The sequence below is a fragment of the Macaca thibetana genome, chromosome 1, assembly GCF_024542745.1.
Source record: "Macaca thibetana thibetana isolate TM-01 chromosome 1, ASM2454274v1, whole genome shotgun sequence".
Lineage (NCBI taxonomy): Eukaryota > Metazoa > Chordata > Mammalia > Primates > Cercopithecidae > Macaca > Macaca thibetana.
This window is the reverse complement of record NC_065578.1, coordinates 111,923,562-111,949,951: the sequence shown is the minus strand read 5'-3', so window position 1 is coordinate 111,949,951 and position 26,390 is coordinate 111,923,562. Positions and strand designations below refer to the sequence as shown.

General features: G+C 42.0%; 2 protein-coding genes across 16 annotated transcripts in view; one reads left to right on the top strand and one right to left on the bottom strand.

Moving 5' to 3' along the window:
* CAPZA1 (capping actin protein of muscle Z-line subunit alpha 1) overlaps positions 1–6,338 on the bottom strand; it is a 48,386-nt gene extending 42,048 nt beyond the window's left edge. Inside the window, exon 1 of the mRNA XM_050747598.1 lies at positions 6,246–6,338. Coding sequence (XP_050603555.1) covers positions 6,246–6,284 — 39 coding nt within the window. The 5' untranslated portion in view covers positions 6,285–6,338. The remainder of the gene's footprint in view (positions 1–6,245) is intronic.
* Positions 1–26,390, top strand: part of ST7L (suppression of tumorigenicity 7 like) — an 843,199-nt gene that overhangs the window by 739,184 nt on the left and 77,625 nt on the right. The window contains exons 1-5 of one of the 15 annotated variants that reach the window (XM_050747431.1): positions 7,082–7,143; positions 8,890–9,055; positions 9,517–9,599; positions 15,730–15,892; positions 25,524–25,578. In XM_050747431.1, coding sequence (XP_050603388.1) covers position 9,055; positions 9,517–9,599; positions 15,730–15,892; positions 25,524–25,578 — 302 coding nt within the window. In that variant the 5' untranslated portion in view covers positions 7,082–7,143; positions 8,890–9,054. The other 14 variants (XM_050747420.1, XM_050747399.1, XM_050747449.1 and 11 more) reach the window with 14 other exon arrangements.

The following is a 26,390-nucleotide window of genomic DNA, read 5'->3' as shown; positions in this document are numbered from 1 at the left end:
GCTACTTGTCAGGGAAACTGGGTGGGTGGAAGACAGGGGCAGGAGGGGACTTTTTACTCATGCCCTTTCCCATCATTTTAATTTTTTTTTTGGAAGAGCCAGGGATCTCACTATGTTGCTCAGGCTAGCCTCAAACTTCTGGGCTCAAGTGATCGTCCCGGCTTAGCCTCCCAAAGTATTGTGATTACAGGTGTGACCCACCACACAGAGCAAATTTCAATTTTAAGCCTGTTATTATAGTTCCTATATACCTACAATTTTTAAATTAATGGAAATGGCTTTCAGGACGAGGGTCACCAAGGCAGCCACCTTGGCTAGGCTTGGGCTCTCATCTGTCAAGCAGGTTCAGGTTCAATTCCACCCCTTTGAGAAGTGGAGTTGATGAGGATCTTCCTCTAGGTGAATAACTAGAAGGTCCACTCCACCAATCTCAACTGCTCAGATACTCTGGACATGAGGTGGACATGCAGCACGATGACTCTGAGCCCTGTGTGGACATGCTGTTCAGAGATGCTGTGTGGACCTCGCCTCATCTCACCACTCTGGAAATGCTCACTGCCTTTGCCTCCCACATTGTGGCCAGAGATGTGGCAAGGAGCCAAGAACATGCTGGTACTGGGCAATGACAGTGCCAAAAAGACCAACAAGCTGATTTCAGACTGGACTAGAACACTTATCTAAAAAGAGCTTTACTTAATTCAAATCACTATCTGGAGGGCTACAGAGGAAGGCCCTCTAAATGCTTGGCAAGACCAAGATATCATAATTAGGAAGCTTTCTTATGGGAATGGGAGGCTGAAAGCCCTGTGACCACAATGTTTCTGGGTCAAGGCAAGATTAGGGGGGTGTCTGGATGAACCTGAATTTATTTTACTTTCTTATGTCAATCACTGCTTACCCCTTCCAGTATGACTTCTCCCACTGCTCACTCGAGGTACCTCTCACTCTTATTTACCAAATCCAGTTGGAAAGAATACTGTCAGAGTGAGTGCTGTTTTCTCTGTCCTCATCTTTCTATCTCAGTAGCATCTGTCACTCTTAATTCATTCATGCCTTGGAAACTTTTTCTCTCTTCGGTCCTTTTTCTTTAAAACACACATCAGGTGTGTGTTTTAATCTGCTCGCTAAAGGAGAGTACTTCCAGCTGGTGAAGGAAATACTTTCATTAGGGGCTTTGCAAGGCTCCAGTGTATATATACACACCATCATTTTGGTAACCATAAGGCTTTGCAGTTTATGGGATCTATTAGGAAGATGCTCCTAGAGGGGTCAAATGTTCCCAGCAGTGGCATAGCAGAGCACCAATGATGTCAGTAGATGCTCAGATACAAGGAATGCACAGAGGCACCCAAACTGTGGACGTACTCTTGACCACAAGAAACACCTAGAGACTAACAGAAACAATTGTGGGGGAAGGGTTGTTTTATAGGAGATGAAGGGGTGTGAACTGGGGAGATATGAGAATTAATGAAGTTGTTTTCTCTTTCATATCAATAGGCGGTGCCTACACTGTGTGCTTGGCACTATGCTAGGCACTAGATAAAGACACATGCTTTCAGTCATCAAACAACTCAGTCTTCTTATCAGGGCAAATGTAGGAAAGCAGACAATGAATAGAACCTTTTGGAACATTTTAGTGTTTCAATTTTTAAAATAGAGATTTTTCATTAGAGTTTGAAATAATTAAATTTTCTTGGGCTGGTTTGATCCAATTCCCCCCTACTTCTCTATTTTAGATGGAAATTAAGGCCCACCCATAGAGGTTAAGTGATGTTTCCAAAATCAGTCACAAGGTGACTAGAAGCACGACTGGGAAAGGCCAAATCTAACACTCACAATCACTCTTTTCCATTACATCATAATACCTCCCCCGCCCCCTTTTTTTTTCAGATGGAGTTTTGCTCTGTTGCCCAGGCTGGAATGCAATGGCATGATCTCGGCTCACTGCAACCTCCGCCTCCGGGGTTCAAGCTATTCTCCTGCCTCAGCCTCCTGAGTAGCTGGCGTGCCACCACGCCCGGCTAATTTTGTATTTTTAGTAGAGACGGGGTTTCACCATGTTGGTCAGGCTGGTCTCGAACTCCTGACCTCAGATGATCCGACAGCCTTGGCCTCCCAAAGTTTGGGATTACAAATGTGAGCCATCACCCCCGACCCATACTACCTCGTTTATAATCCATTAGATGGAAGCCTCTACTCTAGTTTTTCATTCATAGCTATATGGAAAAGAACAGTATAGTGAAAAAAGCATGGCTACACAATCAGAAAAACCTGGGATCTGAATTTTCTGACAAATTTACACTACTTTGTTTAGCATTAAGCCCGGTCATAATAAAACAGCCAAGTGTTCTGGAAGAAATTATGATAAATCAATACTACTAACAAAAGACTGGACATGTGAGTTTACACTTGCTTATTAGGCTTTATGTTCCTGTCCTAGGATTTCTTTTTCTTTTCTTTTTTTGAGACGGAGTTTCACTCTTGTTGCTCAGGTTGGAGTGCAATAGCGCCACCTCGGCTCACCGCAACCTCCGCTTCCCAGGTTCCAGCGATTCTCCTGCCTCAGCCTCCCGAGTAGCTGGGATTACAGGCATGCGCGACTGTGCCCAGCTAATTTTTGTATTTTTAGTAAAGACGGGGTTTCTCCATGTTGGTCAGGCTGGTCTCGAACTCCCGATCTTAGGTGATGCGCCCACCTTGGCCTCCCAGAGTGTTGGGATTACAGGCGTGAGCCACCGAGCCCAGCCTGTCCTAGGATTTCTTAACAGATTATATGAATACCTCTCAGCAAAGCTAACTGAAAAGTGAAGATGGAAGAATGACAGTTTTAATATTAATTGATGACTCGTTAGAAAACAGCCACACCAAACAATCTTTAGGGCTTGCTTTATCCTACAATGGTAACTAGCAAATTATGGAGGTAATACATAATCAAGGATCCAGTTTAAAAGTATAAATATTTGGTGGGTACAGTGGCTCACGCCTGTAATCTCAGCACTTTGGGAGGCCGAGGAGGGCGGATAATGAGGTCAGGAGTTTGAGACCAGCCTGGCCAACATACTGAAACCCTGTCTCTACTAAAAATACAAAAAATTAGCCGGGTGTGGTAGCAGGTGCCTGTAATCCCAGCTACTTGGGAGGCTGAGGCAGCAGAATCGTTTGAACCCGGGAGGTGGAGGTTGCAGTGAGCCGAGATCATGCCATTGCACTCCAACCTGCTGGGAGACAGTGCGAGACTCTGTTTCAAAAAGAAGTATAAATATTTTTCATATGCTCTAACAGAGCCTTCATATTTCATCTATTTACAGCATTTTCTACGGCTCTACTAAATAATTCTGATAAACTTGATTCTCAAAAATGCCTTAAAACCACTACCGTTGTCTAAATTGAAAGCATGTAGTTTTTCTTTCTGAAAACGTCACCTTATTACTGAAAGCATTAGTCTAAACTGAAAGCATAACTTCTCAATTACCATACTTTTGAAATTGTACACAAATATTCTTCTAGTTAGGCTAAAGGGAAAAAATATGCTAATCACACTTTTTTCCAGAAAATTATCTTTGCTTTTATGTTTTACAAATGTTGAATGAAATAAAGAAAACAGACAATGAAAAGAACCCAAAGAAGTAATTCATCTCATATTTCAGGCTTCCTAATTATGGTATCTTTGTCTTGCTAAGCATGTAACTAAAGAGCTCAGGTTCATTCTCAGAAACTGTGAACTCAAAGCTACAACTAAAACGTTTATTTCTAAAAGTTACTACACTTTCAACTTCCTGTTTTATTTAGATAGCTCATCATGACCATTTCAGGTAACAAAACCCAACTTCCTTTTTACAAAGTGATTAAAAAAACTTCAGCAGTTATGAGAATAGATTATTTTACTAGCTTTTACATACATATTTATAAGGAAATTAGAGTCCATTCATTATCACCAAATTTTCTAAAGGTTTACTGCCTTTAGAAAATGTAACCAAGATAAAAAGCAATATTGAAATATATTTGGCAACAAAAAAACTATGCTAGAAGATGAAACTGGTCACAGATCTGCTATTAAAAAAACCAAGACTGGCCAGGCGCAGTGGCTCACGCCTGTTATCCCAGCACTTTGGGAAGCCAAGGCGGGCAGATCACGAGGTCAGGAGTTGGAGACCAGCCTGGCCAACATAGTGAAACCCTGTCTCTACTAACAATACAAAAAAATTAGCCAGGCGTGGTGACAGGCGCCTGTAATCCTAGCTACTCGAGAGGCTGAGGCAGGAGAATCGCTGGAACCAGAGAGGCAGAGGTTGCAGCGATCGCACCACTGCACATCACCCGGGGTGACAGAGCGAAACTCCAACTCAAAACAAAACAAAACAAAAAAAACCCAACACGTTAATGTTATTAAAACACTGCCAGTATTTAAAGACATCTTAATTGGCATTTAAAAAAATATACTTTCCCAAGTTTAATTAAAGGCATTCTAACCTGGTATCGAAGACAAAAATCCAACAACACTGGTCAATGTGTATCACGTAGGCACAATAAACTTAAAAGTTTATTATTTAAATTATTTGTGGAATTTGACCGGGCGCGGTGGCTTACGCCTGTAAACCCAGCACTTAAGTGGCGGAGGCGGATGGACTTGAGCCCAAGAGTTTGAGACCTGCCTGGGCAACAAGACGAAATTCAGTCTCTACAAGAAATACAAAAATTAGCTTGACGTGTTGGCGGGTGCCTGTAATCCCAGCTACTTGGGAAGCTGAGGCAGGAGAATCATTTGAACTCGGGAGGCGGAAGTTGCAGTGAGCCCAGCGAGACTCCGTTTCAAAAAAAAAAAAAAAATTTGTTTAGTTGTAACAGGATTTGTATTATAACAGGATTTTTGCTTAATTTTATTTGAATAGTAACTATTTGCCTTAGAACAATTTATTATAGATTGATTTCCAGCATAAGCTCATATATGTCTTTGTTTTTGTCCTAAATCTTATGTATGAAGATCAGTTTCCAAATAAGAGAAAATCTAATGCTGTTGTTCAAAGGCTTGTTAAGCATTTCAAAATGGCATGCCATATGTAGGTATGATGTATCAAGTTATTCGGTGCAGAGGACTTATGGATCATAACAGTCCCCTCCCCATCCCAACTTCTTATTTAAAAAAACACCCTGGTAGATTTACAGAGCACTCAAGGGGACACATTTTCCAATAGCCACAGCAGGAGACAAATGTCATAATTCTTGTAAGTAAGTTGTCTCGTGAGGTCATTCTAAGTTCCACGTGCCCTAAAATCATGTACTTACTGAAAAGCCTGACAAAACTGTTATGAAACTGTGCAACTGTCAGAAGAAAAGTTATTCCACCTTAGAATGTGCTCTTGTATTTAAGACGCTTTTCAAGAAATAAGTATACAAACTGCACACTGACAAATTCAGCTAATCAAAGACTCCACAGTGGAGCACCAGAGAAGGCAGGACGCTGTGTCAAGTCTTGAACGTGTTAACATGCAGTTTATTATCTGTTACAGAAAATCTTTCTTGAGGTTAAGAAAATCCATCAGCTATTCTACATTTGTTAACAAGAAACAAAATTTTCAAAAATTATCGTTAAAAGGGTGTGTCTACAGGGAAAGACTGGTGCTCAAATTGTGAAGCACATGCCCTGAGGCTCACAGATTTATTATAGCGAATCAGACAGGCGACAGTACTTGAGAAAAGTACTGCATGTGTAGTGAGGTGGACAACATTTGGGACCTCTCCTTGTCGAGGAGTCGTGACAGCAAAATCACTTCCTGAGGAAGGAGGAGCAAAAAGGAAGAGGCCATCCTGACCAGGAAGTGACTCGCCCTAAACTAACCCCAATTATATCTACAAATGGGGGGATGGGGGTTAGCACCAACTGCTAAAGGCGGTAAAATAACTGCTTTTTGATATGTAGCAACATAACCACCACCCACTCTCAAAATTACAGGAAAAAAGTCCACAGTCACGATCTAATAAAGGAAACGTCTGTTCCCTCGCAGGGAGGCCCCTGGGCTGTGCCTCAGGCCTGAGAGAAAAGGAGAGTCGAGGAACGAGGAACTGGGGCCACCGTGAGGCAGAGGAAAGCCCCGTAAGAGGGAAGCGTCCCGACTGCGGAAAGCGTATGTCAGCATTGACAAAGAAGCTTCTTTTTCCTGGGGACACTGCGAGGCTCCCAACGCAGCCGGGCCGAGCCCCAGTTCCCTGTCGGGGGAGGAGGTAAGAGAGAGAGGCGGACCCCTTACCTTCTCCTCATCCGACACACGATCATCGAAGTCGGCCATCTTGGGCTGTTCTGGCCCAGCCCGGCTGTGGGCGCTAGGCAGGCCGGGAAGAAAGCCGAGTGATGGAATCACCGCGGGGGCCGTCGGAAGGACCCGCCCGGAAACGCCGACCAAGAGGGCGCCATGTCAGTTATGCGCGGGAGTGACGTCTCCTAGTGCCAGCGCCCGCGCCCGCGCCCCAGGAAGTAGGCTTTGCCTTCGGTGATTTAAAGTCTAATATCTTTCCCAATGAGTTACACTCATTTCCCATCCATCTAATGGGTGCTGGCAGCGTGTTTCGATTATTCTTGGCTCCTGGACTCCATCCGACCAAGTCGCTCTTGCAGTTTTTCTGGTACCCGTTATCTCCACGACAGCCGAATCCAAAGCTCTAAGAGCTGCTCGGCCGCTGGAACGATCGGTGGCTTTTCCAACCCCGGGGGGCGGGGGTGTGAAAGGTGACCCTCATTTCGTTTGGAAGCGGTAATACTTCACTTTGGGGTCACATCTTAGTCCAGTTCCTCCAGAACAGGCGCTGCTGTCCGCCCCTTCCCTGCCCCACAAAGGAATAGGTATCCTCAATCTTGAGACACGCTCCTCCACCTTCGAAATCTTCTCGGTCCGGGTTCCCCAGGACTCAGCCTTCAGAGAGGCCAACTTCAGGTCCGCCACTATCCCAGGATTCCCGACTCCCGGTTTCCTGTCCTTCTCCCCTCCCAGCTCCTGGCTCCTGCGATAGCGGCAAGATGGCGGACGGTGGCGGCTCGGGTGAAGCCGCGGCTGCTAGAGCGTCTCCTGCACCTGTCCCCGGCCTAAACCCGACGTTGGGCTGGAGGGAGCGACTGCGAGCCGGGCTGGCGGGGACTGGGGCCTCGGTGTGGTTAGTGGCGGGGCTGGGGCTGCTTTACGCTCTGAGGATCCCTTTGAGGCTGTGTGAGAATTTGGCAGCGGGTGAGAGGACCAGACCTCCTGGGGCAGGGCGGGGGGCCAGGAGAGATGTCGGGGGCAAGAGCCAAAGGGCAAGAGATTCTCGGTAGTCCTAGAGGGCCTCTGAGGAGTCGATGATGAGCGATCAAGTGGGTTCTTTTTCTTTTGGACTGCAACCTTGCAGTTGATTGTCAAGCCTGCTGCCTCTACCGGCTCCTCCCTAGAACTCTTAAGGTCCGTCCTTTCTCTTATGTCCTCGTTTTTCCGTGGAAAAGCCACCTGACAAGCTATAAGCTTCAGGTATTAGGACAGAAGGGTGCATTCTCAGATTAGGATACGTAATTTATATTGGCTCCCCCCCCTCTGGTAGGATCCCATAAAGTCACTGCTTTGAGTGTCTCGCCGCCCAGCTGAGAGAACTCTCATCCAGGCAACAAAGATGAGCACATCTGTAATTTAAAGATTTCAGAGAAAGAAAATGGCATGATTTTAATCGACGATTCTCTTGTTTTGAAATAGTTCTGTTAAGAAATAGTTGTCGTGATATTTTTGTCTGTTCTTTTAGGCTTATCTTGAGTAATGTAGTACAGGAAGTGAGAGAGCGCCACAAACAACTGTCGGTTTGCTAGTTCTTTCGACATCTGTAGAACACTTGCTATGTAGTCTGTGCTGAAAATACTAACACATGTAAGAAGTGATGATCCTGATGGATTCTCATATACTGTACTATTCTTTAGTTGTAGACGGGATAAAGTGTTTAGGGCCCAGATCCCCTTACCATGTGATTATATTTCACTCAAGCTCTGAGCAGCAACCTCAGAACAAGATAGAAGTATTTCTGTTATATGATTCAGTACAGTGGTTGATTTTTCTGTAGCAGAAGGTAGCAAATGTCCCCTTTCCTGTTCAGAGATAACATGAAAGACTGTGAGGTAAAGTTCGGAAATATTTTGGCTTTTTTGGAGGATAAGGTATCAAGTTCAAATATAACTAGCACACTAAAATAAGCTAAACTGAAGAGCTAAGTTGGCATCTCTGTAACAGGTGAATGAAGTGCTTAACGGCGGTTTCTATGCACAGTGTTACTGATTGACTTGTCATTTATTTATTTATTTATTTTTTTGAGACGGAGTCTCGCTCTGTCGCCCAGACTGGAGTGCAGTGGTGCGATCTCGGCTCACTGCAAGGTCCGCTTCCCGGGTTCATGCCATTCTCCTGCCTCAGCCTCTCAAGTAGCTGGGACTACAGGCGGCCGCCACCTCGCCTGGCTGATTTGTGTGTGTGTGTGTTTTTAGTAGAGATGGGGTTTCACCGTGTTAGCCAGAATGGTCTCCATCTCCTGACCTCGTGATCCGCCTGCCTCGGCCTCCCAATGTGGTGGGATTACAGGCGTGAGCCATCACGCCCGGCCGACTTGTCATTTATTTTTCTACATGTTAACCATATACATTTAGATGAGAATAGTTGATTACTATAGATTTTGCTTTTTTACTTTTTCTTTTTTATTTTTTGTGAGACAGAGTCTCCCTCTGTCACCCACGCTGGAGTGCAGTGGCAAGATCACTGCAGCCTTGAACTCTTTTGCTCAAGCGATCCTCTGGCCTCAGCCTTCCAAGTAGCTGGAACTACAGGCGTGCACCACCATGACCAGCTGAGTTTTAAATTTTGCATAGAGACTGGGTCTATTTTATTTGCCTAGGCTGGTCTTGAACTCCTGGCTACCAGCGATCCTCCTGCCTTAGCTTCCCAAAACTCTAAGATTATGGGAGTGAGCCATCCTACCTGGCCAGATTTTTATTTCTTTCTAAAACCCACCGTACTTATGAGATAATTATTTGAAGTGAACAATCTGCTCCAGGATTTCAGTAAGTCAGGGAGATTTCTGTTTGTTGCTTTTCTCTTTGAGCCATTTTGCCTCTCTAGCTGATATGCCAAATACATACACTGTTTCCTTACCTCTAATTTGAGACAGTGGTTTTGTATCCTACCAAAATAATTATGGAGTCGTTTTGAACCTCCTTTGTAAAAGCATGTTTGTTTATCTTCTTATTCTTACAGACTTGCAAACGTTCTTGTCTAAATTATGACTTATAAGTGCTTTAGTTTTATTCTTTAAAGCAAGCTGAATTACCTCATTTTGATTTGTTGCAAATAGTTATAAGCCATTATGTATATTATGTATACAAATGAAAACTTTTTCAAGTGAATTTCACACTAGATATTAATACGACTTAAGTCCCATCACTCATAAAGATACTCGCATATTTGTAACCTAAGTACATTAAATTTGCATTTTTTAAAACTTTGATTCTTGTTCTTTTGACAGTGACTGTATTTTTAAATTCATTGACACCCAAATTCTATGTGGCACTTACAGGGACATCTTCATTGATATCCGGACTAATATTTGTAAGTAGTTTCCATTTCCTTCCTTCATGTTTTGGTATTTATCTAAAGATTTTTTTTTTTTTTTCCTTTTTTGAGACGGAGTCTTGCTCCGTCGCCTAGGCTAGAGTACAGTGGCATGATCTTGGCTCATGCAACCTTCACCTCCCAGGTTCAACTAATTCTCCTGTCTCAGCCTCCCGAGTAGCTGGGATTACAGGTGCCGGCCACCATGCTCAGATAATTTTTGTATTTTTAGTAGAGACGGTGTTTCACCACATTGGTCAGGCTGGTCTCGAACTCCTGACCTCAGGTGATCCGCCTGACTTGGCCTCTGAAAGTGCTGGGATTACAGGCATCAGGCACCACCCTGGCCTAAAGATCCTTTATATAGTTATAATATTTATAAATTATTATTACCTATGGATCAGCATTTCTAAAACGTATTCAGCATTTGAAAAGATTACCTATTCAAACAAGTTTGGAGAACACTGCATCTCCCAATCTACTTTTAGAGATTGACAGTACTTATTTACATATTAAAGGCTTATTGTAAACTGTAGTCAGGGAGGGCTTGGGGTGTACTGGAAATTAAATGCCTGCAGAGCCCAAGTTGGTAACAAAAATGAGTGAAATGGATAGAGTTTAATAATTAAATTCTTATTTCTTTGAGGACTGGGTAGCCTGGACAGTGCATGCCCCTTCTAAAAGAGGCTAAGGCCGGGCGCGGTGGCTCAAGCCCGTAATCCCAGCACTTCGGGAGGCCAAGGCGGGTGGATCACCTGAGGTCGGGAGTTCGAGACCAGCCCAACCAACATGGAGAAACCCCATCTCTACTAAAAATGCAAAAAATTAGGCAGGGTGGTGGCGCATGCCTGTAATCCCAGCTACTCAGGAGGCTGAGGCAGGAGGATCGCTTGAACCCAGGAGACGGAGGTTGCATTGAGCCAAGATTGCGCCATTGCACTCCAGCCTGGGCAACAAAAGTGAAACTCCGTCTCAAAAAAAATGAAAAATAAAAAAATTAAAGAGACTAATTGTTGCCATATAGACTTGCAACTAGTATTACCAGGTTTTTCAATTTTTCAAATGATTTAAAGAGAATAGACCGGGCGTGGTGGCTCACGCCTATAATCCCAGCACTTTGGAAGCCTGAAGCAGGCAGATCACTTGAGGCCAGGAGTTCATGAACAGCCTGGCCAACATGGTGAAACTCCGTCTACTAAAATATAAAAAGTAACAGTATCGTGGTGCGTGCCTGTAGTCCCAGCTACTTGGGAGGCTGAGGCATAAGAATCTCTTGAACTCGGGAGGTGGAGGTTGCAGTGAACCAAGATCTTGCCACTGCACTCCAACCTGGATGACAGAGAGAAACCCTGTCTCAAAAATGAATGAATAAATAAATAAATAGAACCTGGATATACAGTTTTTATATAAAATTTGCCCATTAAAAAAAAAATTGAGATGGAGTCTCACTACGTTGCCCAGGCCAGAGTGCAGTCACTATTCATAGGCACCATTATAACACACTGTGGCCTTAACTCCTGGGCTCAAGCCGTCCTCCCATCTCAGCCTCCCTAATAGCTGGGATTACATGCATGTGCCACCATGTCTGACTACAGTATTTTAATATTGGCAACACTGGGAAGACTAAAATTATGTGTCATAAATTCAACCTATAGGTTTTTCAAGCCCATTTCCTCATCTGTTAACTGAGGTTAATAACAGCATGAACTTTATAGGATTATGAAGACTAAATCAGATAATGTTGTAAGTTTATAACATGGTAGCTGGTTCAGAGTGTACACTTAATGAATTTTGGCTATTATTATTCTGAGAATTCTCACAGTTAAGAAACCTGTTTGACCTGACATAGGGATTCATGCCTATAATTCTAGCACTTTGGGAGACCGAGGTGGGCTGATGGAGTTCAAGACCAGCCTGGGAAACATGGCAAAATCAAAAAAATACAAAAATTAGCCGTGTGTAGCATGCACCTATAGTCCCAGCTACTGGGGAGGCCAAGGTGGGAGGATCACTTGAACCCTGGAGGGAGAGGTTACAGTGAGCCAAGATGGTGCCGCTGCACTTTAACCTGGGTGACAGAACAAGACTGTGTTTCAAAAAACAAAAGCAAAAACAACAAAACTGTTTAACTTTAATTCAACTTTTCCTTGAAGAAGATATTTTTAATTTAAGAAAATTAAAATATTTTTTATAATTCACATTAACATCCCTAGGATGTCATGTTTCCTAGTGTACACTTTGCAACAATACTGCTGCAGATAAAAATCTTAAGAAGTTTTATGCCATGCATAGCCAATAGATTTTTCTATTGTCTTTAAATTTTTATTTATTTTTTGTAGAGATGGAGTCTCACTGTGTTGTTCATGGTGGTCTCAGACCTCTGGGCACAAACGATCCACTCTCCTTGGCCTCCCAAAGTGCTAAGGTTCCAGGCATGAACCACCATGCCCAGCCTGTTCTTTTTTTTTTATCTCTAGGTGGTGCTCTCCAGCTGTAGTAGAAATAGCATTTGTATTGGATCTATTTTTTTAAATAGGGACTAATACAGACCATTTTGTTAAAGTGAAATGCCATACAAGAACGAGATTTTTCTCTTGGCTTAAAAAATAGAAACTATTGAGGAATTCAGGATTAAAACTACATGTTAATATAAGCCTCATAATTTAACATAAACATATTTTAGCATATTTAGTCCATAGCATACAAAAGTCTAAGTAAAGATAATATACTATCTTTAAGCCAGGCACAGTGGTTTACACCTGTAATCCCAACACTTTGGGCGGATGGAGTGGGAGAATCCCTTAATGCCAGAAGTTTGAGACCAGTCTGGGCAACAATAAGACTCTGTCTCTATTTAATGTAGTTTTTTTGTTTGTCTGTTTGTTTTAAAGAAACTACCAATATTAAACAGCTGATGTAGTGGAAAAAGCACTGGTTTGGGAACAGAAGATAAAATTTGAATCTTAACTCTGCCACTTACTAGCTGATAATTTTGGGCAAGCTACATAAACAGTCTAAGCTATAATTTCCTCATTTATAAGAGGGGGATAACTTACTTATATACATGATGTCTAAAACCTTGTAAAAAACTTTTTGTGGCCAGGTATGGTGTCTCGTGTCTGTACTACCAACACTTTGGGAGCCTGAGGCAGGAGGATTGCTTGTACCCAGGAGTTCAAGACTAGCCTGGACAAATGAACAAGATCTGGTCTCTGTACAAAATTTAAAAATTAGCACATTGTGTTGGCGCATTCCTGTAGTCCCAGCTACTTCAGAGACTGACGTGGCAGGATTGCTTGAGCCCAGGAAATCGAGGCTGCAGTGAGCTGTGATCATGCCACTGCACTCTAGCCCGGGCAACAGAGTGGACCTTGTCTCAATAACAACAACAACAAAAACCCAACAAAACCTTTTGTTATTCTTTATAAAGCAGTGTTTTAAATATACACAAATTAGGAAATTCAAGTAACATTTTAAAGATTAAACTGTATTATTACCCTTGCAATATTGATGGGTTTTTATTAGCAAAGGTTGTTGTGTTTATAATTTATTTTACCACCTGGACTTAACAAACTTGTATATACATATAATCACATATACATATATAAAGAGATATATTTATGAAACTGTCTAGTGTAATGGTTGGAAGCTCCGAAGTCAGGCAAACCTGAATAAGAAACCTAGCTCTGCCACTTACCGGTGGGGTGAACTGTTATTTAAATTTGGAATGTGTCCTCATCTCTAAAATCTGTTGTTACAAAAATTAAATGACATAATGCATGTCAAGGACTTGGCATAATGCGAGGCTCATAGAAAGCTTTCAATAAGTATTTGCAGCTATTATTATCATTGTTCATGTGTGTTAAAAAGTTGACTTAAAAGTTGAAAAAGCCACTAACTTCATACTTATTCATTAGAAAACCCACCTGCACTTTGTATAGTGAAGGAAAGTGTGTTGTTGTTGCCCTTGATTGTATTTATCTTTCTTTTTTTTTGAACAGGGTTTTACTCTGTCACCCAGGCTGGAGTGCAGTAGTACAATCACAGCTCACTGCAGCCTCGACCTGCTGAGCTCAAGCGATCCTCCCACTTTAGCCTCCCAAGTAGCTGGGACTGCAGGCACACACCCTCACACCTGGCTCATTTTTTTATGTTTTGTAGAGACGGGGTCTCACTATGTTGTCCAGGTTAGTCTTGAATTCCCAGCCTCAAGTGATCCTCCCACCTTGGCCTCCCAAAGTTTTGGGATTATAGGCGTGAGCCACCATGCCTGGCCCTATCCAATTTTCCTAACCAAGATTTATTCAATATAAACCTTGTCTTTTCTGTCACATGAACAATTTCTGCTTGTGTAAAGAAGTTTTATCTCACTTCTTAGTAAAACATATAGTAGAAGTCAAACCATGGCCTCATTTGGTGGTAATTCTTGCTAACTTATTAAGAGTGAGCAGAAAGAGATGCCATTTTAGGTTGAGCGGAAAACATTAATGACATGATAGAAAAAAATGCTGCACCTTGATTTTCTCACACTTTCCTGTAAACGTTGTGGCATGTAGTCAGTGGGCCACAACATGGACTATACTTTTGGCACCTATGTAGCATATTTGTTCTGTTATTTACTGAAGCAAAAAAATAGCATTCCTACAGAGTTGAAAAAGCTGATTTTTTTGTGATGTGTTCTGTTTGTGGTTGTCGTAAAATAGTTTTCAAAAATATTATAATCTGGCTGGTCATGGTAGCTCACACCTATAATCCTAACACTTTGTGAGACTGAGGAAGGCAGAGCGCTTGAGCCCAGGAGTTTGAGACCAGCCTGGGCAACATGGTGACACCTTGTCTCTACAAAAAATAAAAAAATTAGCTGGGCATGGTGGCACATGCTTGTAGTCCTAGCTGCTTGGGATGTTGAGGTGGGATGATCACCTGAGCCCAGGGAGGTCAAGATTGCAGTTAGCTGTGATCATGCCACTACACTCCAGCCTGGTGACAGAGTGGGATCCTATCTCAAAAAATTTTTTAAAACAATAGGAAATAAAAAGATTAAAATCTCTTAGTTGTGGATGTGTTTTGTTTATTCTTTAAAGTAATACATGTATCCACTACATTTGGCAGAAGACTAGTCTGTCAGTTGACTTTTTTTTTTGTTTCTTTTCTTTCTTTTGAGATAGGGTCTCAGTCTATTGCCCAGACTGGAGTTCTGTGGTGCAGTCTCAGCTCACTGCAACCTCGACCTCCCCAGGCTCAAGAGATCCTCCCACTTCAACTTTCTGAGTAGCTAGAACTATAGGCATGCACTGCCTCACCCAGCTAATATTTTATTTTTACATTTTTCTGTAGAGATGAGGTCTCACTATTTTGTCCAGGCTAGTCTAGAATTCTTGGGCTCAAGCGATCCTTCTTGAGGATCCCTCTTTTGGGACTTCTCGGCCTCCCAAAGTGCTGGAATTACAGATGTGAGCCACCGTGTCTGGCCTGGTTTCTCTTTTTATAACAGTGATAAACCATGGAAACAGAAATAAATGAATATCCTGACTTTTAAATGGTTCAAAATGAGAATCAACCTGACTCTTAACCTTTATTAATAATTTTGCCAAATACCAGAGTAGTACTTTTTGCTTCAGAAAGCACTTTCTTATAATTCTTGTTAACCACATTTAGCTGAGGCTCTGAGATGTTAGAGATTAAGTGACTTGCCCACAGCACACAGCTAATAAATGACTGATTTGAGAGTCAAACATGGGCATGCTGATCCTAGTCTAGTCTGTTCATCCACTTTGCTTATCATTTGAAAACTGTTTATGCTGCAGATAGAATAAAATGACAATGTAACTTAACATAGTTAAATTACTTATAGATTAAAATGCTTCTTACTGTTTTTTAATGCTTTATTACATATGCCTAGTTTTGCTTAAGCTTGTCTAAATTTTATGACAAAACTATAAAAAAGGTATTTCACTTTTACATGACGTGTTATTGTTGAATCTTGTGTTTGTATGTTTTTTTCATTTTGAAAGGAGAGTGCATTTAAAATGCTGAATTGAACAGGACATCTTGAGAGAATGTTTTAATTTGAGCTCGTGTGTCTGCTGATCAATTCTAAGTGGAGGCTATTTTCTGTTTGTCATAGGTATTTGAATGGTGGTACTTCCATAAGCATGGCACATCTTTTATTGAGCAAGTATCTGTAAGCCATTTGCAACCACTGATGGGAGGAACAGAGAGCAGCATTTCAGAACCAGGGTCTCCTTCGAGGAACAGAGAAAGTGAAACCAGCAGACAGAATTTGTCAGGTGACTGCTTTTCTGATGTGTTTTCAGAGCTGTGTATTTAAGATTGAGTTTGGCTCTGGGAGATAGAAAACTCAGAACAGCTGAGTGCTGTGGTATGCATGTTTGTGTTTCCCCCAAAATTCTAATCACCAATGTGATGTTACGAGGTAGGGTCTTTGGGACGTGATCTGGTCATGAGGGCAGTGTCCTCATGGATGTGATTAATGCCCTTATGAAGAGACCCCAGAGAGCTGCTTGCCACTTCTACCATGTGAGGACACCATGAGAAGGCGCCATCTATAAACCAGAAAGCAGACCCTCATCAGACACCAAATCTGTTGGTACCTTGGTCATAGACTTCCCAGCCTCCAGAACTGTGAAAAATAAATTTATGCTCTTTATAATCTACCCAGTTTGTGATATTTTGTTGTAGCAGTCCAAATGGACCAAGACACAGAAATTTGTCTTTTATGTTAATATAGGCAGTCCATGGCTAGTATGGAAAACAATAAGCATCAGATATCCAGACCCCTTCTATTTTGTTAGCATGCCATCTCCAAATGTAGTTTTTACTTTGTAGTGTAAGACTGTTGCTCTTGCTTCAGCCATCATGTCCACATTCCAATCAGCAGGAAGGAAAGAAATCCAGGGTAAGGTCACTTCTTCCCTCTACTCCACCCCACAAAAGCCAAGGACTGTTCTCAGAAATGTTACATACTATTTCCCCTTACTTACTTCTGGTCAAATCTGTTTCATATGGCCATTACTAGCTATAAGGAAGGCTAGAAATTTTCAACATTTTCTCAGTGTATATATATATGTGCCCAGCAAATCAGGGAATCTTATGACTAATAAAGGAGAGAACAGAAACAGCCATCTCTGCCAAGAGAGAAAAGTAGGAAAAAAAATTTTTTTTCAATATACCTAAAAAGGCATCAAAGTCTCAGCTCTTCATGAATGGGTATTCCATTGTCATACTTTTACTGTAGACTGTTCCTCTATTTGTATCGAGTACTAGTGAATTAATTAATTTATTTATTTAGAGATAGAATCTTGCTCTGTTACCAGGCTGGAGTGCAGTGGCACAATCTCAGCTCACTGCAACCTCTGCTTCCCAGGTTCAAGCGATTCTCCTGCCTCAGCCTCCCGAGTAGCTGGGACTACAGGCATGCACCACCACGCCTGGCTGATATTTTGTATTTTTAGTAGAGATGGGGTTTCACCATATTGGCCAGGATGGTCTCAATCTCGTGACCTCATGATCCACCCACCTTGGCCTCTTAAAGTGCTGGGATTACAGGCGGGAGCCACCATACCCGGCCTTTTTTTTTGAGACAAAGCCTCTCTGTAGCCCAGACTAGAGTGCAGTGGTGCAATCTCAGCTCACTGCAGCCTCTGCCTCCTGGGTTCAAGCGATTCTGCTTCCTCAGCCTCCCAAGTAGCTGAAATTACAGGCATGTGCCACTGCACCTAGCTAATTTTTGTATTTTTAGTAGAGATGGGGTTTCACCATGTTGGCCAGGCTGGTCTTAAACTCCCGACCTCAGGTGATCTGCCTGCCTCGGCTTCCCAAAGTGCTAGGATTACAGGCGTGAGCCACCGAGACTGGCCAGCTAGAAAGCGAGTATTAGGAATGGAAAATTTATAAAGCCAAATAAAATTATTATTATTATTATTTTAATGGAGATGAAGTCTCACTATGTTGCCCAGGCTGGGCTCGAACTCCTGGGCTCAAGTGATCCTCCCACCTCAGCCTCCCAAAGTGTTGGGATTACAGGTGCGAGCCACCGCGCCTGGCCAAAATGAATACTTTTGGATTATTGTTCCTTTCACTGGGATAGGTAATAACTATATAGTAATAATACAGATGAGTTAATTCCATAATATTCCAAATATCTCATTTGTTCAATAGCTTAACCACTAGAGTTACGATAGTTTAGTAGAAAAATACTGCCTGAGTGCACTTGGTGGCACTTTTTAGATTTGGTCAAAGTCCCTGAGGAAGCACCATTTAAGTGGAGTCCTGAAGCCTGACAGGTATAGTGGGGTGGGGTTGGCAGCCATTCAAGAGTACAAGAAGGAAGAGTCATTTCCTTTCCTCTTCTTTTTTTTTTGTAAAATAGTTACAGAACCCCTAAGAGTAAGACATATTAAGATGAATATGATACAGATATGTCCTCATGAAGCTGAGTTCAATATAATTATAACAATAGCACATGATGTGATTTTATTTTCCACTGTAAGACTGAGTATGCCATTAGTAATGAGAGTGAAGATAACCTTAAGAACATTTCATCTTGGTAGAGGATACAGACATAAATACATTGACAGTAAAAGAATATGGTTAACTGCTTTTATAGAGTGTCTTATATATGATACTCTATAAAGATACATGGTATCTTATACAAGATACTATGGTGACAGAAAAGAAAGAGTGGTCAGTTATTCTTGGAGGGAGGGCCGCAAAATATTTTGCAGAGGAAATACTTGAGTTGGATCTCAAAGTGAGTTAAAAGCTGGGCATAGTGGCCCAAACCTATAATTCCAGTGCTTTAGGAGGCTGAGGTAAGGAGATCACTTGAGACAAGGAGTTTGATACCAGCCTGGGCAGCAAAGCAAGACCCCCATCTCTACAAAAAATTAAAAAAATCAATTGGGCACAGTAATATGCACGTGTAGTTCCAGCTACTTGGGAGGCTGAGGCAGGAGGATCACTTGAGCCCAGGAGCTTGAGACTGCAGTGAGCTATGACTGTGCCACTGCACTCCAGCCTGGGTGACAGAGCAAGACCCTATCTCTAAGGGGGAAAAAAAATTTTTTAAGTGAATTAAAGCATCCTTTTGTTCAATATTTTTCTCCCTGGATAACTTCATCTTATTCAATAATATTAGCTACCACAGACATATATGCTGGGGGGAACCAATTTAAAATTTTTACCCCCAAGCTCTCTTTTAAACTCTAGACCTACATTTCTAACTCTTTGCTAGAATTTTCCAACTTTAATGGCCCTAACCACCCTGAACTCACTCTGTCCAAAATTAAACTAATTGTCTTCTTCCATAGTTCTTCTTCTATAATTCTAAAATCTTTTAATGGCATCCAATTCCCATTTTAGAAATCTTTGGGTTTCTTTTTAGTTTATATCATTTATGTTTCCCGTTTTCTCCAATCAACCCCAAATTGTATTAATTCCCCCTTAAAAATTATCTTGACTCCATTCTGCCTTCTGTTTTTTTTTAGATGAAGTTTTACTCTTCTTGCCCAGGCTGGCGTGCAATGGTGTCATCTTGGCTCACTGCAACCTCCACCTCTGGGGTTCAAGCAATTCTCCTGCCCCAGCCTCCCGAGTAGCTGGGATTACAGGTGCCTGCCACCATGCCAGAGTAATTTTTGTATTTTTAGTAGAAATGGGTTTTCGCTACTGTCGGCCAGACTGGTCTCGAACCCCTGACCTCAGATGATTCATCCACCTCGGCCTCCCAAAGTGCTAGAATTACAGGCATGAGCCACCAGGCCCGGCCCATTCTATCTTTTCTTTCAACATTCATAGCCCCATATCGAGGCCCTTAAACATCTCTTCCCTGGGCTATTGCTGTAGTATCCTAAGTGGTTTCCCTTCCTCTTATACTTCCCCTTCTAGTACATCCTCTCTCCTTAACTATGTAAAAAGAAAAAGTGGTTCTCAAACTTTTTAGACTAAGGAATTCTTTACATTCTTAAAAAATTATCCAGGCCTGGCGCGGTGGATCATGCCTGTAATCCCAACACTTTGGGAGGCCAAGGCGGGCAGATCATGAGGTCAGGAGATCGAGACCATGGTGAAACCCCATCTCTACTAAAAATACAAAAAATTAGCTGGACGTGGTGGCAGGTACCTGTAGTCCCAGCTACTCAGGAGGCTGAGGCAAGAGAATGGCATGAACCCGGGAGGCGGAGCTTGCAGTGAGCTGAGATTGTGCCATTGCACTCCAGCCTGGGCAACGGAGCGAGACTCTGTCTCAAAAAAAAAAAAAAAAATTATCCAGGACCTCAAAGAGCCTGTGTTTAAATGTGGATTATATCCATCAATATTTATCATATTAGAAATTAAAGCAGGAAATTTAAAAATACTTTTTAATAGCAGTAAATCCATTACATGTTAACATGTTGTAGACTGAAATGTGTCCCCTGGAATTCATATGTTGAAACTAACCTCTAATGTAACTGTATTAGGAGCTAGGATTTTTAGATGATCAAGGTTAAATGAGGGGATCCTAATCTGATAGTATTGGTGGCTTTGTACGAAGAGGAAGAGAGGGATTGCTGTCTCTCTGCCATGCGAAGACACAGTGAGAAGACTGCTCTCTGAAGGCCAGGAGGAGAGCCCTCACCAGAGCCCAACCATTCTGGTACCTTGATCTTGGACTTCCAACCTTCACACTGTGAGAAAATAAATTTCTGTTGTTTAAGCCACTCAGCATATGATATTTTGTTATGGCAACCTGAGCTGACTAACTTAGATTTTGGTATGAAGAAGTGGGGTGCCACTATAACAAACACCTAAATATGTGGAAGCGGCTTTGGAGCTGGGTAATGAGGCTGAAAGAGTTTTGAGGTGCAGGCTTGAAATATGGATAAGGACAGTTTGGTGAGGTCTCAAATGGAAATGAGGAATATGTGGTTGGGAACTGGAGGAAAGGTGGTCCTTGTATGAAGTGGAAAAGAACTGGCTGAACTATATTCTAGCATTTTGGGGAGAGTAGAACTTCAGAGCAATGACATTGGATATTTAGCTGAGGAGATGTCTAAGCAAAGTGGCACAACTTGGTTTCTTCTGACCACTTATAGTGAAATGTGAAAGGAAAGAGATGAACAGAAGAAGCACTTGTTAAGCAAAAAGGAAGCACAACTTGAAGATTTGGAAATTCTCAGCCTATCCATTTTATAAATACATGAGAAAACTTGTTCTGAAGACAACAGTAGGGGTGTGGTTGAACAACTATTTGATATCATGTGTGCACTTCATGGACTTAGTCATCTTAGTAGAAACCAGAAACAGAGTTGAGTTTATACGAGCAAACACACTACCAGTTTGAACTAAAAGGGACAGGGAAGGTGGGACAGAATGAAGGAAGGCCGTTAGACTTTTTGGATTCTACAGGACCAAACCATAGAGCTATTCAATTGTGAACATGTACTGACTTCAAATAAAAGGAAGAATGACCAAACCCAGGACTGCCACTCCTAATACAGGCCCAGAGGGCAAGGCTATTTCCTCCTTGATTTCAAAGGGTGAGGCTGCCTTTCCAGTTTCTGGGGCCAGGCCAACCTCACAGAGAGCTGCATGGGTGGGGCTGTACCACAGAGCTATGGGGGTGACACTGCCATCCCAGTGGGCCTGGAGGGCAGAGTATCAAAAATAATTCTCACGCTTTTTCTCTCTTTTTTTGTTTTTGTTTTTGTTTTGAGATGGAGTCTTGCTCTGTTTCCCAGGCTGGAGTGCAATGGCGCGATCTCGACTCACTGAAACCTCTGCCTCCCAGGTTCAAGTGATTCTCCTACCTCAGCCTCCCGAGTAGCTGGGATTATAGGCGTGTGCCACCACACCCGGCTAATTTTGTATTTTTAGTAGAGATGGGTTTTCCCCATGTTGGTCAGGCTGGTCTGGAACTCCCAACCTCAGGTGATCTACCTGTCTCAGCCTCCAAAAGTGCTGGGATTACAGGCATGAGCCACTGCACCTGGCCTCTTTTTTTTTTTTCTGAGACGGAGTCTCATTCTGTCGCCCAGGCTGGCGTGCCGGAGCACAATCTCGGCTCACTGCAACCTCTGCTGCCTGGATTCAGGTGATTCTCCTGCCTCAGCCTCCCAAGTAGCTGGTATTACAGGCACCTGCCACTGCACCCAGCTAATCTTTTTGGAGTTTTTAATAGAGATGAGGTTTCACTATCTTGGCCAGGCTAGTCTTGAACTCCTCATCTCTTGATCCACCCGCCTTGGTCTCCCAAAGTGCTGGAATTATAGGTGTGAGCTACCGCGCCCGTCCTTTTTTTGTTGTTTGTTTGTTTTTTGGAGCCGGAGTTTTACTCTTGCTGCCCAGGCTGGAATGCAATGGCGTGATCTTGACTCACTGCAACCTCTGCCTCCTAGGTTCAAGTGATTCTCCTGCTTCAGCCTCCGAGTAGTGGGGATTACAGGCATGCACCACCACGCCCAGCTAATTTTTTTCTATTATTAATGGAGATGGAGTTTCACCATGTTGGCCAGGCTGGTCTTGAATACCTGACCTTAGGTGATCCACCTGCCTCGGCCTCCCACAGTGCTGGGATTACAGGCGTGAGCCACCTTGCCTGGGTTTTTTTTTGTTTGTTTGTTTTTTGTTTTTTGTTTTTTTTAAAGAGAGACAAGGCCTCACTATATTCCCCAGGCTGGGGTCTTGAACTCCTGGGCTCAAGTGATCCTCCTGCCACAGCCTCCTGAGTAGCTGGGATTACAGGCATGTGCCACTGTGCCTGGCATTCAAACTTTAAGATGTAATAGAATTTGCGTTGCTAGGTTTTGGACTTGGTAACTATTACCCCTTCCTTCCTTTTGATTTTTTTCATTTGAGAATGAGAATGTCTATCCTATGTCTGCCCACCATCATACAATATATTGGGAACGTATAACTTGTCTGGTTCCATAGGTTCACTTCTGGAGAGTGAAGTCTAAGAATGAATTGTACCTTGAGCCTCCCCATGTCTGATTCAGATAATATTCAGAAGAAACTTTGGCCTTTAGATTTTAGAATTGATGCTGGAATGAGTTAAGACTTTTGGGGGAGAATTAATGTATTTTTACTTACTTATTTTGAGATGGAGTCTCGCTCTGTTGCCCAGGCTGAAGTGCAGTGGCACCATGTCGGCTCACTGTAACCTCCGCCTTCTAAGTTTGAACCCCTAATTCCCCATATGACTATTGAAAATAGGGCTTCAGGTAGTAATTAAGATAAACTATGAGTAGAAACCTGATCTGATAAGACAGGAAGGCCTTATAATAAGAGATACCAGAGCTCTCTCTTTCTTGTGAGAACACAGCAAGAATTCAGCCTCACCAGTACTCAGCCGTGCTGGCACCCTGCAGGTACCCTGATCTCAAACTTCTAGCCTCCAGAATTGTGAGAAAATAAATTTATGTTAAGCCACACAGTCAATGGTATTTTGTTATGGCAGCCTGAGCTAATACACACTTTGTGAAAAATAATTATATTTCCCACAACAAGAAAAAGTTCAGTTAATAGAAGACAGCTTATTCTCCGTTGTCTATTGTGAAATGCTGTTCGATTGAAGTGTATGAAGAAAACCTGACTTCACACAGATGTGTAATTGAAAAGGGGAGGAGTATTTTAATAGTCTTCTCAGAAAATTGTGGATACCTTTTTTTGATACTACACTAAAACTTTCTATGAGTACTTTTCTGAAAGTTTAGTTGTGGTGTAAAATCTGAACTTTGCATGCCCTGTTATGTGAAAATCTATTGGTATATCTTAACATTTTGAATGGATCTTTTATGCATAATTTTATATCGTACATTGGTTGCTTGGAAAATACTTGTTCACTGAGCTATGCATATCATATTCATATCATGATCCATTTTATTGCATAATACGAAAAAACTCATTTGTTAATATCACCACCATTCTCATAGAAAAGTCTTTATTGTGAAATTTGCGAGGCTCACAGTAGCAGACACACATTTAAAAAAATTTCAATATGTACTTGAAAGCTCAGATTTTATCACTGGCAGCAAATACTTTCATTTTCTTCCTTGATCTTGACAGACTCAGTTCATTTTAAAGAAAATATCTGCCAGGTACCCATCTAAATAACTGTAAGTTTGTATGTGGCTCTTTCAAGTAAAAGTGGTGTTTCATTACAAAAGGGGCCAGTTCTCACAAATTGCTTTACTAGAGACAACCATCATACCTGCTATAATGTTTAAAAGAAATTTGCCTTATTTTTACTGTAAGGATGTGGAAGTGAAGAATCCAATGACTGCTAGTACAGTTTGGTGTCATTGTCTTGACTCATGCTAATGTACTAGCAGTTTTACCCATCGTTGACTTTTCATCACCAGTTCAATTTTGCAGGACAAGTAAGACAAGTGAGGCAGGTGCCTGGGGTACAAAATTTAAGGACACCCTTACTCTCAGGGTCATGCATCCGAGTTCAAGTAAACACATTTAGAAAGGCAAATAATGTCTTAGAATTTATTTTGAAGAATTGTTACTTTACAGTTCCATGAATTATACTTTGAGAACTGCTGATCTAAACAAAGATCTGGTATTTGTTATTTTTCTGCTTATAAACCTTTGATGACCAAGAATAATATCTAAACTCTTTTCTATAGTACATACGGTCCTTCATCAATTTCTTCCAGTCTATTTTCTTTTATTTTTTTTTTGAGATGGAGTTTCGCTCTCATCACCCAGGCTGGAGTGCAGTGGTGCGATCTCCATCCACTGCAACCTCCACCTCCCAGGTTTAAGAAATTCTTCTGTCTCAGTCTCAGCCTCAGCCTCCTGAGTACCTGGGATTAGAGGCAGGCACTACCATGCCCAGCTAATTTTGTATTTTTAGTAGAACTGGGATTTCATTATGTTGGCTAGGCTGGTCTTGAACTACTGACCTCAGGTCATCTGCCCACCTCACTCTCTCAAAGTGCTGGGCTTACAGACGTGAGCCACTGTGCCTGGCCTTTTCCAATCTGTTTTCTAACCCCATTTACAGTTCTCCCTCCCACTCCTTACCCTGTACTCTAGCCTAACCATGCTGTATGGTTTTATGACACTTCCTCTGCTTCAGATGTTCTTCATTTTGCAACCTTATTCTCATTTTTTACAGTGATTCAACGTCAGTTCAAATGTCACCCCCTTTCTAAAGCCTTCCCTGATTTCCCCAAAACAAATTTAATGCTTTTTTTTTTTTCTTAGAACAAAATGTGTCTGGCCGGGCGCGGTGGCTCACGCCTGTAATCCCAGTACTTTGGGAGGCTGAGGCAGGCGGATCACGAGATCAGGAGATTGAGACCATCCTGGCTAACATGGTGAAACCCTGTCTCTACTAAAAATACAAAAAATTATCCAGGCGAGCGCCTGTAGTCCCAGCTAGCTACTCGGGAGGCTGAGGCAGGAGAATGGCATGAACCCAGGAGGTGGAGCTTGCAGTGAGCCGAGATTGCACCACTGCACTCTAGCCTGGGTGACAGAGTGAGACTCCATCTCAAAAAAAAGAACAAAACATGTCTGTTATCGGAGTTCAGGCCATTTACATGACTACTCTCGTACTATGTTTAATTCAGTTAAGCAAGTCAGTTCCAGAGGCTGTGCTTGGTTATAGGAATAGAAAAATAAGCAAAGTTTTAAGACTTCATATTTTAAAGAGGAAACAAAACCAAGCAGATAATCATATTGTAATATGGTAAGTACTATAATTGAATTATGAACTAAATGCTATGGAGACAGAAATATGGAAATGATTAGATTTAATTCTGTTTTTTGAAAGCATGCTTTATTCATCTTTGTATCATCTGTGGCTAGCACCGCGCTTAGCCTACAGTGGGTAGACAATAGATATTGGTTAAGTGAAGATTTTAAAGTGTCTCTTTTTCCCCCTTTTTCTCCTTTGTTTTTCAGAATGTAAGGTATGGAGAAACCCTCTAAATCTTTTCAGAGGAGCAGAATATAGGAGGTATTACATTTTGCTTTCAGTATAAGTAGGGCATTGGTTCTAGAGTGAAGGTATTTACAAAATCATTTGTCTTTATAAATATATCACAGCTCTTCTAGTAGGAGATACTGATCTATAATAAGGTAAAAATGATTAGTCCACAGTTTATTTGGCAGCATCTTGACTGTGTTTACTTTTTTCTTTTAATTAAATTTTTTTGGGGATAGAGTCTTGTTCTGTCACTCAGGCTGGAGTGCAGTAGCGCGATCATAGCTAGCTGCAGCCTTGACCTCCTGGGCTCAAGCAATTCTCTTGTCTCAGTCTCCCAAGTAGTTGGGACTACAGGCACATGCCACCACATCCAGCTAATTTTTTTTTTTTAAGTGAAAACAAGTTTATTAAGAAAGTAAAGGAATAAAAGAATGGCTACTCCATAGGCAGAGCCCACATCCAGCTAATTTTGAAAAATTTTTGGTAGAGGCCGGGTACGGTGGCTCACGCCTATAATCCCAGCACTTTGGGAGGCCGAGGCAGGAGAATCACTTGAACCCAGGAGGTAACAGTTGCAGTGAGCTGAGATGACACCATCGCGCTCCAGCCCAGGTGACAAGAACAAAACTCCATCTCAAAAAAAATTTTGGTAGACAGGGGTCTTTCTATGTTGCCCAGGTTCATCCCAAACTTCTGGGCTCAAGTAATACTCCTATGTTGGCCTTGCAAATCATTGAAATTACAGGCATGAACTACCACACATAACCTGTGTTTAATTTGATAATCATAAGAAACATTGCATCAAACCGTATGTTTGTGATATGTATAAGTATATATTAGGC